Consider the following 19,336-nt stretch of genomic DNA (forward strand, 5'->3'; position numbering starts at 1 on the left):
CTTTGCGGAGTCGATAAATTAAGTAACAGTCAAGTACTGGGGTCAATGTGATCAACTTACCCCCTCCCCACAAATTTCAGGCTTTGTGCCTATTGTAGAAAGGATTATTATCATTATTATTAAGATGGCGAGCTGGAAGAATCGTTAGCACATTGGACAAAATTTTAGCAACATTTCATTTGTTTTTATGTTCTGAGTTCAAATTCTACCAAGGTTGACTTTGCTTTTCATCCTTTCAGAGAAGAACCATCAAGCCGAGCAAAATAGCAGTCATGGCAGATACTGGTGTCACGCAAATTGGCACCTGTGCTGGTGGCACATAAGAGCACCCCAGTGTCACGTAAATGTCACCAGTGCCAGTAGCACATAAAAGCTCCCATTACACTCTCAGAGTGGTTAGTGTTAGGAAGGGCATCCAGCCATATAAAACCATGCTAAATCAGACTGGAGCCAGGTGCAGCCTTCCAGCATGCCAACCCAGTCAAACTGTCCAACCCATGCCAGCATAGACAACAGCTGTTAAATGATGATGATGATGAACACTGGGGTCGATGTAATCAACTTACCCACCTCCCTGAACTTGCTGGCTTTGTGCCAAAATTTGAAACCATTATTATTGGAATTCAGAAATAATTGTTAGGCATCAAAAACATGTTTTCTTCACCTTTTCTAATTCCATCAAACAAAACACAAAACGCCAGAGGAAATAGTAACATTCCAAGCTTTACTAGCACAACAAGTTTAGCAGATACAACATCACTGAATACATTTCTCAATTATTTATTATCATATTAGAATCGATTCATAGTTTATCTCTGGCTGCTATCAGCACACATCTCACTGCTTCTTAGCAACCAGCCATGACAGAATACATAGGGACTTTCTGTGTCAACAATTCATCAATCATGACTGGGCATGCATTATAGAGATGATGTTCCGCTTGAACAAAAATCACGACAACTTCCTACAAACAATGCCAGTCTTCTTTACAGCTGCCATATTACATGTTTCATTCATCATTTAAACACTCATGCTTGGCTCTTGACATTCTGTAGCACAAAGAATTTTATTTTCATGTTAAACCAAGAGACACACCAATATGTCTTAACAGACATAGATCACTCGAAAAACTCATGCAGCACCATTGACCAAAGAGCCCAGTGGCAATAATTATTCATACAAAATTTTTTTTCCAAATATAGATACGGAAGCATGACTGTAGTTAAGAAGTTTGTTTCTCAATGACATGGTTTCAATTTCAATCCCATTCAGTAATTTATTTCTCTTATATATATATATATATATATAAGTGCATGTGTGTGTGTGTGTGTGTGTGTGTATATATATTCAGCAATGTAACTACACATGGGCCATTGGAAATTTTTTCTTCTCCTTTCATATGAAGAGCTGTACTTGAAATGTTAAATTTATGGCTCTTTGGTCAATGGTGCTGCAAAAGAGTTTTTCAAGTGATCTATGTTTGATAAACAGAAACTGAAAGAAGCCTGTCTCACACACACACACACACACACACACACACACACACACACACACAATTATTAACAGGGAGATTGGTAGAGTAAGCAAATTATTTTATTATATAAATTTACAATGGTTTCACTGGCATTTGAACTCAAGAGTATTGCTATATTATTATATAATATATGCAACTATAGACTCAAGGTATATCATTATGTCCTTTCTACTCTAGGCACAAGGTCTGACATTTTGGTGGAGGATCACATTGACCCAAGTATTCAAGTGGGGCCTATTTCATCAACCCCAAAAGAATGTAAGGTAAAGTAGACCTCGGTGGAATTTGAACTCAGAATGTAAAGAAAGATGAAATGCGATGAAGCATTTTGTTTGGCATGCTAATAATTCTGTCAGCTTGTTGCTTTAAGGAGTAAGACCCAGGAAGATATGAGACAAAGTTGTGAGAAATGATCTTCAGGTGTTGAGCCTCACAGAGGAGAAGACAAAGGACCAAAACAATTGGTGATTTGCTGTGCTTGAGAAGACCCACCCAGCTAAGTAAAATCGAGGCCATAAAGGCATGTCCTTTATGTCCATGTATCCCCCCTTGCACACAATTTGTTCCCCAACAAACCATCTCCACAACCCATCTTTCTAATACCTCCTTTCCCCCTACCTATGTTCATTACCTGCTGCATTGCCCTCATATCTTGATGTTTTGAATGAAAGCCTGAAGTCATTGGTGAAGCAACCAGGACCACAATGCCGCTGGACCTTGATGCAGGACAATGATCCCAAGCATACCTCACTTTTAATCCAAAATTGGTTGACAGAAAACATGATAGATGTATCATGGTCAGCTCAAAGTCTTGACTTAAACCATACAGAAAATGTATGGTGAGAGCTAAAGAGTTACAGTAACAAGGCCGTCTAATTCTATGCAGATAAAAGAATATGTAATTGAAGAATTGGCTAACTGATCTGTGCCTGAAGCTAACTGAAAACTACCTTCACAGACTGAAGGGAGTTATTAATCATAAAGGATATACTATTGATTGTTAATCATCAAATGTTGTAGAGGTGCCAATGATTTTGAATCATCGAATTATTTTGTTTTTCTGTTTTGATCATTAAAAATAAATTGTTTTGGAAATTTAACATTTGTCTGGTGCTTCTTAAAAAATGACAACTACATTGGTCAAAAATTATTTATGTAGACACAAATTTTAGCAAGAAATTCAATAAAAACTCATTTTTGACAAGGAGTGCCAATAATTGTGTGCATAAGTTTAACATTTCAAGCACAGCTCTTCCTATGAAAGGAGAAGAATTTACCATGTGTAGTTACATTGCTGAATATATATATATATATATATATATATATATATATATACATGTGTGTGTGTGTGCGTGTGTGTGTGCGTGTGTGTGTGCGTGTGCGTATATATATGTGTGTGTGTGTGTGTGTATATATATATATATATATATCTTATCTATGAAAGGCAAATTTTCTGTGTGTATGTGTATATGTTTCAAATTCATACATTTACACAATTCCAAATTTCTTCGATGAAAGAATCAGAATTAATATTCTAAATACCATAACTTAGGTCACACCGTCATTTTTTCCGTCAACAACAAATACAAAAACAAAGGAAGGAGAAACACTGACAGTAAAAGAAACAGACACAATACCAATCCTACATCAATACACACATATACATACACATGCGTACATTCCAACACAATTTCTCTGCACAAGTCACTTTCACATTGACAGTCAAACATTTCATTCAATACAAACTGTGTCCAACTTTACTTGATGAGCCATATACTTTCACTTCAAAAATGAAACTATTCCACTATTTCAGTATCAAAACTGAAACAATCACATTTCGATACTGTAATGACAGATACTTTCACTTTAATGATTTCATTTTCATACTGAGACTACTACAGTGAAGCTATACTCTCACATATATACAGACATACATACATATATACATACATACATGCATATATATATCTGCACAAATGCATCCATATACATGTATATATATATAGAAAGTTAGTTTTTGTATGTGGCAGATGTTCAGGGGCAATAAACACTGTAAACAAACAGGAAACAACTTCTATCTCATTCCAGGGAGAAAAACTAGAGGTAGTTGATAGCTTCCGCTATCTGGGTGACCAAGTTAGTAGTGGGGGTGGGTGCGCTGAAAGTGTAACCGCTAGAATAAGAATAGCCTGGGCCAAGTTTAGAGAGCTCTTACTTCTGCTGGCGACAAAGGGACTCTCACTCAGGGTAAAAGGCAGACTGTATGACGCATGTGTACGAACAGCCATGCTACATGGCAGTGAAACATGGGCTGTAACTGCTGAGGACATGCGTAAGTTCACAAGGAATGAAGCCAGTATGCTCCGCTGGATGTGTAATGTAAATGTGCATACCCGTCAGAGTGTAAGTATCTTGAGAGAAAAGCTGAACATAAGAAGCATCAGTTGTGGTGTGCAAGAGAGACGATTGCGCTGGTTTGGACATGTGGTGAGAATGAATGAGGATAGCTGCGTGAAAAAGTGCCACTCCCTAACAGTTGAGGGAACCCGTGGAAGAGGTAGGCCCAGGAAGACCTGGGCTGAGGTGGTGAGGCAAGACCTTCAAACATTGGGCCTCACCGAGGCGATGACTACTGACCGAGACCTTTGGAAATGTGCTGTGCGTGAGAAGACCCGGCAAGCCAAGTGAGATCGTTGCCAGTGCCCCTGGACTGGCTCTTGTGCGGGTGGCACATAAGATGTACCATCCTGAGCATGACCGTTGCCAGTACCGCCTGACTGGCCTTGTAGGGTTTTCGAGCGAGATCGTTGCCAGTGCCCCTGGACTGGCTCTTGTGCGGGTGGCACATAAAAGACACCATTTCGAGCGTGGCCGTTTTCGTGCGGGTGACACGTAAAAGCACCCACTACACTCTCTGAGTGGTTGGCGTTAGGAAGGGCATCCAGCTGTAGAAACTCTGCCAAATTAGATTGGAGCCTGGTGTAGCCATCCGGTTGCACCAGTCCTCAGTCAAATCGTCCAACCCATGCTAGCATGGAAAGCGGACGTTAAACAATGATGATGATGATGATGATGTCTATATATATATAAAGAGATATATATATATGTATACATGTATACATATAGATGTATATGTACATGTATATGTATACATATGTGTAAATGTATATATATAGATGTACATGTAATATGTACATATATATATATATATATCAATAATTTATAAATTAACTACCAACAAAAATAATTGGTAAGCTAACTCAAAAAATCATCACCAAAATAGCAGAAAAAAACAACAGTGAAGGTATGCAGACTCTTCAAGAATCGATCCTTTTGGTTATATTAATAATAATAAAGGAGTTACGACGCAAAAACGTATGTATTCAAATGAACATATTTATCTTCTTCAATATATATTTCAGTATAAAGAATTCATTAAGAGACTTAATAAATCAAAATTTCTTTACACATCATTCAGGAATAAATATATTTGTAATTGTGGAATTTTTTCGCCATGAACGGTTTATGTTTTCAAACCGAATGTAGTTTTTCTGATGTTATATTTATTCCTGAATGATGTGTAAAGAAATCTTGATTTATTAAGTCTCTTAATGAATTCTTTATACTGAAATATATATTGAAGAAGATAAATATGTTCATTTGAACATATACGTTTTTGCGTCGTAACTCCTTTATTATTATTAATATATATATATATATATATATATATATACACACACATATATACATGCATACAGATATCTATACATATATATATATCCATACACACACACACATGCACACATACACACACACTAGTCATTTTTTTTATCCAAAACTACGTCAAAAGTACTGAAATTTGGAAATTATATTCTATGCATAACAGCCATAACCCCCATAAAAATTCATATATTTTTGATGTTGATAAAATTTTAACCATACATATTACACACAAATTAAGTAATATTTCCAAAATTTCTTCTTAGAAGTTACAAAGATCTCTTCATGGGGACTTCACACCCACAGTTTAGTCATTTTTCCTAAGCAAAGACGAATACAGTTGTACTATTGGAAGCTATAGGGTCACCTGAACATAACAGATGAGCATTATTTGTAATTCAACGGTACAACAGTGTAAGACTATCCTTTCAGATATACTTACATTGTGATTTCTGCAATGTGGTGCATAGATTGTCAAGTAAATGAGATGCATCTTTGCCTCCACTGATTCACTTGCAAAGTGTTGAGTAAAATTATTTCGTTGCAGACCTCCTTTCAGTCTTTTTATTATCACTGGGTCACACATAGTCCCCAGTTGGTAACATTGATTTCAAGGCCTTCCCAGATTAGTGACTCATTGTTCTAAGACATTTATTGATTGTAAATTTTTTCTGCCCAAGTTACCTATCGATATAGTGGTCATTTGCAAACTCCAGAGGCGACACTTTCATTTCCCTTTACTCCAAACGTCACACGTTGTTATTTCAATTGGGTCATGCCCTTCCAATTGCTATAGATCTGTAATGCATCTTACAGCTGTGCCTGTCACCTGTATGGTGAGGAATCCTACATTGGGGAGTAGTAACGACTAGGCTACGGTAGCTGACTGATTATCGTGATCATTCGTCTTTTGCTTTCCTGTAGCTTTGCTCTCTTTTACAAGCCCAGTGAACATACATATATTTCCTATTTCAAAGAAATTCAAACAAAACATATAAGACCTAAGTTAAAAAGATTCCCAACAATTCAACTTCTCTGGTTGACATTAACACGCCTACCCCCAATAGGGGCCTTAACTCCCACATTTTTCAGCTCCATGACCTCCATTTTCAGGAGCAAAATCCTTATTACAGGGACCATAACACTGGAATTTTGGAATGTGTGCATAAATATCAGTTGTATGGGATACATGTGTCATGATTAGAATTTTTTAGGGTGTGTAAAGAAGGAAAGAACCCTCATATGCAATTTTGATGAAATTCGAATCATAGGGATAAAGAAGATGATGTCACACGTTACCGAGGCTACCATTCTTTCTGGATGTGGAAAAGGTGATGACGTCTTTATTCCAGGAATTCCTCTTACTCCATCAGGAGCAGACATTCCTTTTACATTCAGAAGACTGCAATTCCCCCTTCGTGTCACTTTTGCCATGTCCATTAACAAATCTCAGGGTCAAACCCTCTCTGTGGCTGGTCTTCTCTTGGAAGAGCCCTGCTTCTCACATGGACAACTGTAAGTTGGCTGTTCAAGAGTGAGAAGCAAAACAAACCTATTTGCATATGCTCCACAAGGAAAAACAAGGAATATTGTTTACAACGAGGTGTTCTAATCACAACAGCAAGAAAGTATGTACATGATCACCTTTTTTTTACCAAACTTCATTGACTTTCATGCATTTATATTGATATACATATATATATATGTGTGTGTTTGTGTGTGTGTGTATATCTATATATATAAAGATGAGAATGTGTGTCTGTGTGAATCCCTAAAACTCGAGAACTACACAACAAATTTCATTCCAAATTTACACATGCCTTACTTAGGGTCCATGTAGTGTCTTAGGCCATTTTAACTTCTTGCATAGTTCAAGCCCACAGCAATATCATTTCTCCTCCACTATTTCAGTATTACGTGTCAAAAGTGAAACAATGACATGTCACTACTGTAATTTCAAATACTTTCAATTTTATACTGAAACTATTAAAGTGACACTATACTCTCTCATATATACAGGCATACTATAAGACCCAAGTTAAAAACATTCCAAACAATTCAACTTCTCTGGTTGACATTAACACACCCACCCCCAATAGGGGCCTTCATTCCCACATTTTAGAGCTCCATTTTTCAGGAGCAAAATCCTTTTTATAGGTTCCAGAAGACTGGAATTTTTGAATATCCACATAAAGATCAATAGTATGGAATACATGTATCATGATTAGAATTTTTTAGGGTGTATAAAGAAGGAAAGAACCCTCATGTGCAATTTTGATGAAATTCGAATCATATGTATTCCAGTTCCTTAAAGAAAATATAACTAAAAAGTCTCATTCTTCAATTACATGTAACAGAGGCAAAGCCGGATATCTCTGCTAGTATATATATATTCATGAGCATCTCAATCAGTCAATCAATTCCCTTTGCATATTGCCCTTCCCAAAATCACTTCTTTCTCTTGCTATCCAGAAACATCTCACTTGATAGCCATTCTTCATCCATTAATATTTTTCTTCACATCAACACATTACAGTGGCCATCTCATCCCTCCCTAAACCATCAAATTGTCTCTCCTCCCTAAACCCTCAAATTGTCTCTCCCTAAACCATCAAATTGTCTCTCCTCATGCACTTTATGTCTGTCTAACTCTATTCTGTTCTTGCAGTCTACCCAGATATGTTATCTCTCATCTCCCTTTGTCAATGGTATCATCATTACTATCTGACTGCTAGCATCCCTCTAACCTCTCCAAATCATGCATGCTCTCCGATCAACCCTTCCAAATCTTCACAGATGTTGTCTACCTACCTTTCTCTTTCCTACTTACCGTATTTCTTCCCGCATACACTCTTGCAAAGAGGGAAAAGATAACAGAAATGATCGGGAACAGTGTGAAGGAGAGGGGGACCTGTGCCACCACTCACAATACGTCACCATCACAAATACCAAAACCAATACAACTAAGACCACCAACTTTCAAATAACCAACTGACAACAACAGTAATAGTATCAACATGATCCAATACCTGTAACAATATATGCTTTATGTCGACTGTGTGTGTCTATACATATGTGCAGGTGCATGAATGAGTAGAGTGTGAAGTTTTTATGGCTTATGTGGTGCAAGGGACAAAGTACCCATGAACCTAGTATACCTTCTAGTAACTGTAATCATTCCTCATTTCTTCACCCTTTCATCTTCTCATCATTATTCTTACATCCAAAGAAAGGCAATTTTTTGGTTTAAAAAAAATATAGCTCTTTGCCAGTGCCATTTTGTTACTAAATATTTGTTGTGAATAATAGTTGATTGTCACCATTGTTGGATTTACCAACAATTTAAGATTCCTGGAAAGAAACCATCAAGTAGGACTGAAGGTAGTAGTGCAAAAACAAACTGTGAAATGATTACACTTGATATTAAACTTGACGTTTTAAAAAACGGCTGGATGCAAGAGAAGTCAGCCACTTAACCGAAACATTAAAGCTTGCAATGTCTACACAGAAACAATACAATATTGAGAAACTATGTCAAGTGCTGAAGAACTGCTCAGACTGTATTTTTTCATAGATCTAATGTAGTGTTTGAAGCGGAACAGCACTTGAGCATATAGTTTGAAGATTAGACTTAACATAATGTAGTGATAAGCACAATAGTAATTCAAAAACAAAAGCCTAAGGTTTGTATGGCACTGCAGAAAATAGGAAGGTGAAACTTTGAATGAAACACTCTTTCTGGCTATTAAAGGCTGGTCTCAAAAGTTTAAAAACAACTGGTGAAACTGCTAGTATTGATACAAACAGGCTACTACTAATTATATTGAGCAGCTGAAGAAAATGGTTGCTGAAGATAGCAACAAGTATATAATGTTGATGAAACTGTACTTTTCTAAAAGTGCATACCTGCTTGACTTTTTATATCTTGAGAAGAAAAATCAACACCAGGACTTAAAACTTTCAGAAATTGTTTGGTGTTTCTTTAGGGGAGGAAATGATGTTGGTGATATGAAATTAAAGCCCCTACATGTGAAAATCTGAAAGCTTGCCAAGTTTAATCTACTTCTAATTTGGTATCAAATAAGAAGGCATGATTGACTAAAGAGCTTTTGTGAAGAGTGGTATACGAACATCTTTTGGAAGGTACAGTGCCAGGCATAAAATTCCCAACAAAGCATTGCTCGTTTTAGAAAATGCACTAAACCATCCAGTGAATTCTGATAATGTGAGAGTTGAATATATTACCAAAGAATACAACTTCTTTGCTCCAGTTAATGATTTGATAGCTAACTTCAAGGTAGATTATCTCAGAACTTTCAAACAACTTATGAAAACATTAGAGAGGGAAAATAAACCTGCAATTAAAACTTCTGGAAATTCAACATAATGGATGTTGTAGATAGCTGAGACATGGAATGAAATGAAGCCTTCAGCTTTGAATGGTATTTGGAACAATATGGCATGATTGTGCATGACTTTACAAGATTTTCACCATCAGAAACTCTACACCAAATTCAGAAAGATATCGTAACATTTCCATATGATGTAGGATTTGAAGAAGTCATAGAGGATGATTTAGTTGAGTTGCTAGTTTGCTAATAAAGTCTATCTAACGAGGAGCTGATGCTGTTAGAACAAGAGCACTTAAGAGTTGGTACTTATATGAAATGTCTGCATGCTTTTACTGATAATGACACTAATTGTGAAGGTAACATAAAGATTAGAGGAGGAGTTTACAATGGGATCTGTTCCTACACTGAGTTGTGCAAAGAGATAATGCATCATTAACATCAAACATTTTGAGTAGATGTTGATGATTAATTATAAGATAAAAGATAATGTCACTCATCCTTCCAGTAACTCTCATTCCACACCCACTTCTCATGGAGTAGTCAACATCTTTTGTGCAAAGAACATAGCCTATTATAAAATTACATTTCATATTTACACCCAAATATATTCCTCTTCAAATATTTTTATGCAGATATATTGTACTATGTATGTTTAGAAGTTGTTATTTTCATGCACAAAAGTGGTGTTGATTACTTTTTTTTTTTGTTTGCTTTTTGGTTTGTTATTTTTCAAAATTTCCATCAGAACACATCTTATTTTATGACATGAGAATCATTGGGCAAATTAATTTTGTCCTACAGCAAGATTCTCAGGAATGCATTAATACTGTGTATTATATCCGTGGCCTACATTGGCCTGCTGCAACCAACTTTGAAGCTGTAGAGATGTAAGTTACTTATTTCTTCAATGCCTCATTTGAATGAAATGAAAACATGCCACCAAACATTTAATGTACATATGTATACATTATCAAATGACCATGGACTCCTCTGAGTTCATCTGCACTTGTTTGTTTGTTTGTATGCATGTGTGTGTGTGTGTGTGTGTATGTACATATGCACGCATACATGTGTGTAAATGTATGTATATGTGTATGTGTGTGCTTGTGTGTATGTATGTGTGTGTGTTTGTGTGTATGTATGTGTGTGTATGTATGTGTGTGTTTGTGAGTGTGTGTGTGTGTGTGTGTGTGTGTGTGTGTGTGTGTGTGTGTGTGTGTGTGTGTGTGTGTGTGTGTGCGTGTGCGTGTGTGTGTGTGATCATCCTCTAACATCTATTTTCCATACCAGCATGGTTTGGATGGTTTGACTAGAGCTGCCAAACTGGAGCACTGCACAAGGTTCTAGTCTGATTTGGCCTGGTTTCTATTGCTGATTCTATTTCCTAACACCAACCACTTTACAGTGTGTGCTGGGTGCTTTTAATGTGGTACCAGCACACAACTCTTGCAGACTAGTCCTCTTCACCAAGGGGAGTGGCCGTATGTATATATGTATGTATGTATGTGTGTATGTAAGTACATAAGTACGTATGTATGTATGTATGTATGTACGTAAGTACGTACGTATGTATGTATGTATGTATGTACGTAAGTACGTATGTATGTATGTATGTACAAATACACATAAACACACATGCAAGCATATATTTCAGTAGGAACTGAACCTGATCCTGGTGCTTTATTAAAGGACTTGTAGTGGTACTAGTTTCAAGAAAGGTGGATAAGTTATCAAGAGTTGTGTTGATGAAAATCTGCACCAGATTGTCAATAAAATTTCTCATGTTGGTTAGTTTGCCTCAAATATTTTGAACGTGTTCAGCTCATTTTTCACATATAGCTTCTTTGTCTTTAGTATATTCATTACCATCAACTGTGAACATTGGTGAAACACACATGCAAGCTAGGCCAAAGATTACACAAAGCCTTCATGCATGTCTCCTGTACCCTAATGGTCATCAAAAATAATTGGCTTAGAGCCAGTTATTTTTTACAACTCTTTGTTTTTCTTCTTTTTTTATGAACATAGATCATCAAATATTGATTCTAAATCTTGGTTACTTAATTAACTTATTTTTCTCTTGAAGATGGCTTTGGATTTCTTTGTTACTGCAATCTGTTATTTGCATATGATTGTGGATTGTTTGCACCAGAGGATCCCAACATACAAGAATATATTGATCAATTTTCAAAGACCTGCAACAACTTTGACACAGCTATTTATACTGAAAAAAAAACAGTATTGCATCAGCCTGTTCCAGGATATGCATGGCATGTAACTCAAGGAACAAAAGCGAGATAGCTTTAAAAAATGAAGACATCTTTGAAAAATTGTGGGAGTAGACTATCCTCAAATGCCTGCATTAATGCAAAAGTGCCATCATACTGTAGCAAACCAAGTGCAGCTTTTGGAAAACTATAGCATAGAATGTGGGAGAGCCTAGCTATTTGCATATATAGCAAAACTGAAATATACAATATCATTCATTTCCCAAATCTCTCCTATAGTGCAAAAACTTGCATAGTGTACTAGTCCCTTGCTAAAAAGCTATATAATTTCCATGTCTTACCTAAGGAACATTCTATGCATAGATTAACCATATAAAACTACCAAAACATAGGTTCTCAGGTGTGCTAATGTTCCAGTTTGTTAAATGCAAGCAAATCCAACTGCAATGACTGTACACTGCCAAATGTAATCTATTCAGTACTTGAAAATCAAGGATGTCATATTGGTGAACCACATAAAAAAATCCAAAGATGCACTGAAAGAAATCTTGAAAGACAATAAGATCAACCTAAACTCATGGGAAGATCTAGTTCAAGACTAGTCTGTATGGAAGTAAGCTAGCACCAGGGATTCAAAGGTTTATGAATCTTTATGCAGAAGCCACAAGGGAGGTTCACATATCATACAATAGTGTGGTATTTGTCATGATTGTCTGGGCTCTGAATTCAAATCCTGTTGAGGTCAACTTTGCCTTTCATCCTCACAGGGTTGATAAATCTGGAGTGAGAGACTGACAGAACTACCAGAGAGTCAGGGTGGATGCCTTGAAGTATTTGTTCGTCTTTACCAGAATAGACCTCCTCAGTCACAGCAAGACACATAAATGAGCAATGTTCTTGTCTTCTTTCTTTTTTCCTCCGCTTATTTGTTATTTTAAATTTTTACTTTATATTTCTTTCTGCAGCTGTGTGTTCATGAGAAAAATGACAAACTAGATTATTAAATATTTAGTTAACTAAATATTTTATGAACAAACTTCCCTGTTTTGTTCTTTTTCTGTGACCTATTTAACAATACAGTCCAACAAAATAAAATTTGGTCGATAATGAGTTCTCACAGCTTTCACTTTGAATATACAAAAATATACACCGTGTTCTAAATACTGGCATGCAATTCAATATTAATTTGCACTACATAAATATCTATACAAACATATGTATATACATACACATACATATGTACCGATAAGCACACACACACACGACGGGCTTCTTATCAGTTTCCGTCTATCAAATCCACTCACAAGGCTTTGGTCGGCCCGAGGCTATAGTAGAAGACACTTGCCCAAGGTGCCATGCAGTGGGACTGAACCCGGAACCATGTGGTTGGTAAGCAAGCTACTTACCACACACCCACTCCTGCGCATATATATACATAAATATATATATATATATATATATATATATATATATACATATATATATATATGTATATATTTATATTTATACATATAAATACACATATATATACATATATATATAAATACACACACACACAATTATATATATATACATATATATATAAACACACACACACACACACACACACACGTATATATCTTAATATTTTTGATGTGACTCTCCCCTGTACTGTTCTCCTCCCCTATTGTTTTCTCTCTCATCCTTTCTCTAATTCCTTTTTTCTCTCCTTCACTGTTTTCTATCAGTCTCTCTCTCTCTCTCTCTCTCTCTCTCCCTCTTTCTTCTTTACTCTCTCTCATAGCTCACATGTGACCATCGTCCATCTTTCTATTCCACAAGTGATCATCTTTTTCTTTCAGGGCTGTCGTAAAGACTGCACACATCCTATCTATCTGTCTCTTCGATCTTTTCTCTTGTCAAAGAAAATATTTCTCCAGCGTTCACTATTTTATCTTCGTTTGGTTTAACAACCCTCCATGTCTGTTTTCGTTCAGTTTCCTTGTATGTTTCCACTGTCCTGTTTTTGTTACCAACTTTGACCCTCCATAAATCCCAAATTTTATTTTGGCTTTTGTGGGAGCAACTGCCTTCGAGGACTCATACTGTCATTTAATACTTGAAATGAGGAGTAGATGGACAGCCGACAACTGATGAACGGTCGTTCTTTATGTTACTTGTCCTGTTTTCCATTTGTTTTCATATTTCATTTTGTTTACAGTTTGTGACGTCCTGTAGCGATATATGCATAAATATATATATATATATATATATATATATATATATATATATATATATATATATATATAATCATTATTAATAAATCATAGGGCAGCCAAAAAATTTTAGAAATTTAATTTACCACCAGTGGTCCAGCAAGAATAAAAATTAGTCAATAGACTATAAATTATTCATTTAAATACAGAGATGCCTAAAGTAGGACATCTAACCCGCTAGAAAGAGCAGCAAAAAACTCTATACCACAAAAATAGGGATAATTTCGAAAGAGAATGAAAAATAGACTGGTAAAAGCTTTTATTTTTCATTCTCTTTCGAAATTATCCCTATTTTTGTGGTATAGAGTTTTTTGCTGCTCTTTCTAGCGGGTTAGATGTCCTACTTTAGGCATCTCTGTATTTAAATGAAATATATATATATATATGTATATATATGTATAGGTGTAGTGATGGTTAAGCGTATATGCGTGTATACTTTGAGATATGTATATTTGTGAGCGTGTGTGAGTGTCAATATGATTGTGTATACTTGTTTATATATGTATAAGTAAGGTTATATATGTACATATATGTATCTAAGACATTGTATCAATTCACCGTTAGACGATGGTGAGAGGGGCAAACGCACACACACACATATATGTGTGTGCGTGTTTACATATGTGTATGTGCATATGTATATATGTGCGTATATACAACCTTCAACAAAGTAACTGTCATGTATACAACTTGAACTGACACACATATCAGTACATAAACATACATTCACATGTACATACATATGCACACACACACACACACAAACACGTCTACACGCTTACCCTATTACTCACGTACATCCATAAGTACATACGTGCATACTCACATACATACATATATACATACATGTGTATAGGCATGCACACATACATACGCATGTACACAGATGCATACGCGCACACATGTACACGCACATACATACATACATACACATGTACATATATATCATGAACTAACTATTACTTTCTCAGATGCAGCACACAATTTTGTCAGTGAACAGGTCGCGGTCTCAAAGCGACGAAAATATTTTGACAAATTAAATTTAAATGTTGAAGTGAATCTAACGGATTTTGTGTGTTATTTTAAATGGCTTATAAACACCTTCCACGCTGCAATTGTTATATATATATATATATATATATATATATATATATATATATATATATATATATATATATATATATATATATATATATATATTTAATGTCTGCTTTCCATGCCATGTAGCATGGTTGTTTGTACACATGCGTCATAGTCTAGCTTTTACTCTGAGCAAGAGGCCCTTTGTCACCAACAGAAGTAGGAACTCTCTGAACTTTGCCCAGGCTATTCTTATTCTAGCAGCTAAACTTTCAGAGCATCCATCCCCGCTACTGATTTGGTTCCTTAGGTAATGGAAGCTATCAACTGCTTGTAGTTTTTCTCCCTGGAATGTGACAGAAGCTGTTCTCTGCACATTTTCAGTGTTTATAGCACCTGAGCATCTGCTACATACAAAAACTAACTTCCTAGTTACCTTCCCTTTGATATTGTTGCACTGCTTATGTGTCCATAGCTTACACTGGGTACATCTTCTGGAGTTTCTACCTACACCTTTTCTACAGATCGAGCAGGGCCATCTACCTGAAGGGATTTGAGGTTTGTTTACCTTCCTACTTATCCATGCGAACACATTTCTCTCCCACGACATCACGATTCTCTCTCACACACTGTCTTGCAACACGAAATACTTCAAGTCTTTGGTCCTCACGGCACAGAACAATGGCAAATTTTTTCTTATATGCTTCCCCTCTGACTAAATAAACCTGTCTCCTAGCAGTCTGATACAATTCCCTGCTACCCCCATTCTTCCAGTCCTTCCAAGCCTGTTTCTTTTGTCTAATAGCCCTGTCAACACCATTGTTCCACCATCATGTTACCATGGATCGAGGGGGGACTTTGCACCATCCACAGATCTGGTCAGTGGCCCTCAGCAAGTTGTCCCATAGAAACGTCCAGTTGTCTTCCTCATCATGTGATGCTATATCCCACTCTATTTTGTCAAAAGCTTCGAGTAATACGTCTCTAAATCTCTGTCCATTCGCAGGATCTTTAAGCTTCCAGACCCTTCTCCTCCATGCTGGTCATCTTCTGGGCATCCATTTAGCCCTGCTCCTGAAGTCGCTAACTACTGGTCTATGTTGTGGGGTACATTCTTCGCCTGGGAAGGTTTTGGCATTTATAAGCAGCCATCTTTCCCTTTTTCTGGCGAGAATGTAGCCAATTCGGCTAGTGTGTCTACCAGAACGTTAGGTGACTAGGTGACAGGCAAGTTTCCTGAAGTTGGTATTGCAAACCATAAGATCATTTGCATCGCAGAACTCCAGCAGCCTGGTTCCCTCCTCATTGCAGGAACCAAAACCATAGCCTCCATGTGAGCCATGGAAGCCCCCTGCATGTTGTTGAACATGTTCATTGAAGTCACCAGCGACAAAGAGAAGGTCCCTGTCATTCGTCAATGAGGTAATCTGCAAGAGGGTGTCATAAAATCGGTCTTTCTGTCTATCAGGTAGCCCCGGCTGAAGGGCATAGGCTGAGGTAATGGTTGCTAATCCATGATGTAGCACTAATCTAATCTTAAGTATTCTATTGCAATACATATATATATATATATATATATATATATATATTATTTATATTATATATATATATATAATATAAATAATATATATATATATAATATAAATAATATATATATACACATATTATTTATATTATATATATATACACACACACACATTATTTGAAGAAGAAGAAGAAGAAGAAGAAGAAGAAGAAGAAGAAGAAGAAGAAGAAGAAGAAGAAGAAGAAGAAGAAGAAGAAGAAGAAGAAGAAGAAGAAGAAGAAGAAGAAGAAGAAGAAGAAGAAGAAGAAGAAGAAGAAGAAGAAGAAGAAGAAGAAGAAGAAGAAGAAGAAGAAGAAGAAGAAGAAGAAGAAGAAGAAGAAGAAGAAGAAGAAGAAGAAGAAGAAGAAGAAGAAGAAGAAGAAGAAGAAGAAGAAGAAGAAGAAGAAGAAGAAGAAGAAGAAGAAGAAGAAGAAGAAGAAGAAGAAGAAGAAGAAGAAGAAGAAGAAGAAGAAGAAGAAGAAGAAGAAAGATGCACCTCTGCAAAGCTAAATTAACCATTTCTTCACATTGAAGATAAATTTTTAACGAAGGAAACTAATGCGGACCGAACATCAAGACAAAAAGAAACTCGGCAGGTCCAATGGGTATGAATTAAATTTCATAAGTTGAATTTTTTTTTTACTTATATGTTTTTCTATTTTTTCATTCTGTAGTTTGTGATTTAATAAAAAAATTATACTTTTAATTTTAGAAAGTTTAAGAATCAACTTCTTTAGTGGGAATCAATTAAAGGTATTTTCATTGTTTTCTATGGATGATAATACCCCACTATATGAATTTTTCACTTTAAGCGTCTAGTCAGGAATGAATTAATTCGTAAACATGAGGTCTGTCTGTATATATTCTTAAATAGGTGTTTATATCAAAAAAAAGTAGAGGGTGGGTTGTTGTTCTCATCCCTATCAGCTAATTACTGTTCTTGAGGCTGTAATACAAGAGTTCAGAAAGTCTGCTATGGAGAGATACAGAAACAGTTCCAAACTAGGAAAATGTGTTAAGTCTAAAAGCTTAAAGTGCAACATGACAGAACAAAGTTGCAGAGAACAAAGTTGCAGTAGCATCAGATGCAGCCCTGTATTTAAAAAGTGAAGCAAGATTAGAAAAGAAAAAGTAGCCATTTGGTGACAAAATGTCAACACAAATTTTGAAGCGAGACATCATCAGAAATATAAATGAGTCATTAGATATACCAATGATATAACATAAAAAGTTTAAAATATAATAAATAACATACAGAATAACAATGACAAGAAGGAACTCATAAAAATAAAATAAGGTCAACAAGAAGAAAACATAAGTGTGAAAGAACAAAGGACAACAAAAGATACTGAAGGTTGACCACACAAAAAAATAATAGCAAAGAATACCCTCTACTCAGGCACTTCTAACTCACTCACTTCTCCCTTTCTCATTCTTTTACCACACATTAACTGCCACTACCAATTTTTCTTCCCTGTCACATCAGCTTTCTGGAACTTACATACTGGGGATGCTTCTTCTTTTTTTTTGACAGCTGTTAACTTGCAACCATTTAAGAGTGGCATTAACCATGTCAATATAACCAGTCTTGGAGGGTCAGTGAATATCATGGAAGCATCTTCTTCCAGAAAAATACAATAAAAGAAAGTGAAGAAAAGGGTTAAGTGAGCAATAATAATTTACCTGCAGGCGATCAAAGGCACTGTAACGGCGATATATAATGTTTGTAGATCCATCATTCCATGTAACATTAATTACATATACCTGTAATGATAGAAAACAAATATGAAGATAAATTAACATAGTGAAAAAAAAAAAAGATAAGAGGTATGACATATATATAGATTAGAATACGGGGCTGGAACATTGGCAAAAATATAGAATGAAAACCAAGGAATAAATACAAGCAAATATATGAAAACATAAATCCACAAAAAGCAGAAAAATATAAATTGGTACACAGAAAATATAGGCTAACAGGAACATAAAGCTTGAGTATTTCAGTAGCAATACAGGTGGAAATCATCATCATCATCATCATTGTTTAACGTCCGCTTTCCATGCTAGCATGGGTTGGACGATTTGACTGAGGACTGGGGGACCAGGTGGCTACACAAGGCTCCAATCTGTTTTGGCAGAGTTTCTACAGCTGGATGCCCTTCCTAACGCCAACCACTCCGAGAGTGTAGTGGGTGCTTTTACATGCCACCAGCACGAAGGCCAGTCAGGCAGTACTGGCGATAGCAATGATCTCGCTTGAATGTCTTTTCACGTGCCACTGGCACAAGTACCAGGAAGGCGACGTTGGTAATGATCACGCTCAAATGGTGCTATTTACGTGCCACTGGCACGCAAGCCAAACATCCCTAAACAACCCCAAAGTGGGAGCATGAGGAGAATAAATTTAAAGTTCACAGATGAAATAAAAATATAACTAGATGAATAACTTTTAAGGCCAACATTTCACTGAGTTACCATATAGACAGTCTTTAATATTACCTAACTTGGTTATACTAATATTTGAATACTCCAATAATTGACTGGCTGGAATAGTGGTGGTGATGGAAATTCTATTTGTGATGATAGTGATGTTAGATGATGGT

At 36.1% G+C, this 19,336-nt stretch overlaps 1 protein-coding gene across 1 annotated transcript in view; it reads right to left on the minus strand.

The window, feature by feature from the left end:
- The window catches only part of LOC106873660 (uncharacterized), a 100,656-nt gene that overhangs the window by 61,583 nt on the left and 19,737 nt on the right, over window positions 1–19,336 (minus strand). Inside the window, exon 2 of the mRNA XM_052972755.2 lies at window positions 18,417–18,497. Within this exon, the coding sequence (XP_052828715.1) occupies window positions 18,417–18,497 (81 nt within the window). The remainder of the gene's footprint in view (window positions 1–18,416; window positions 18,498–19,336) is intronic.

The sequence above is a fragment of the Octopus bimaculoides genome, chromosome 14 (genome assembly GCF_046866305.1).
Source record: "Octopus bimaculoides isolate indiv1 chromosome 14, ASM4686630v1, whole genome shotgun sequence".
In the NCBI taxonomy this organism is placed as follows: Eukaryota; Metazoa; Mollusca; class Cephalopoda; order Octopoda; family Octopodidae; genus Octopus; species Octopus bimaculoides.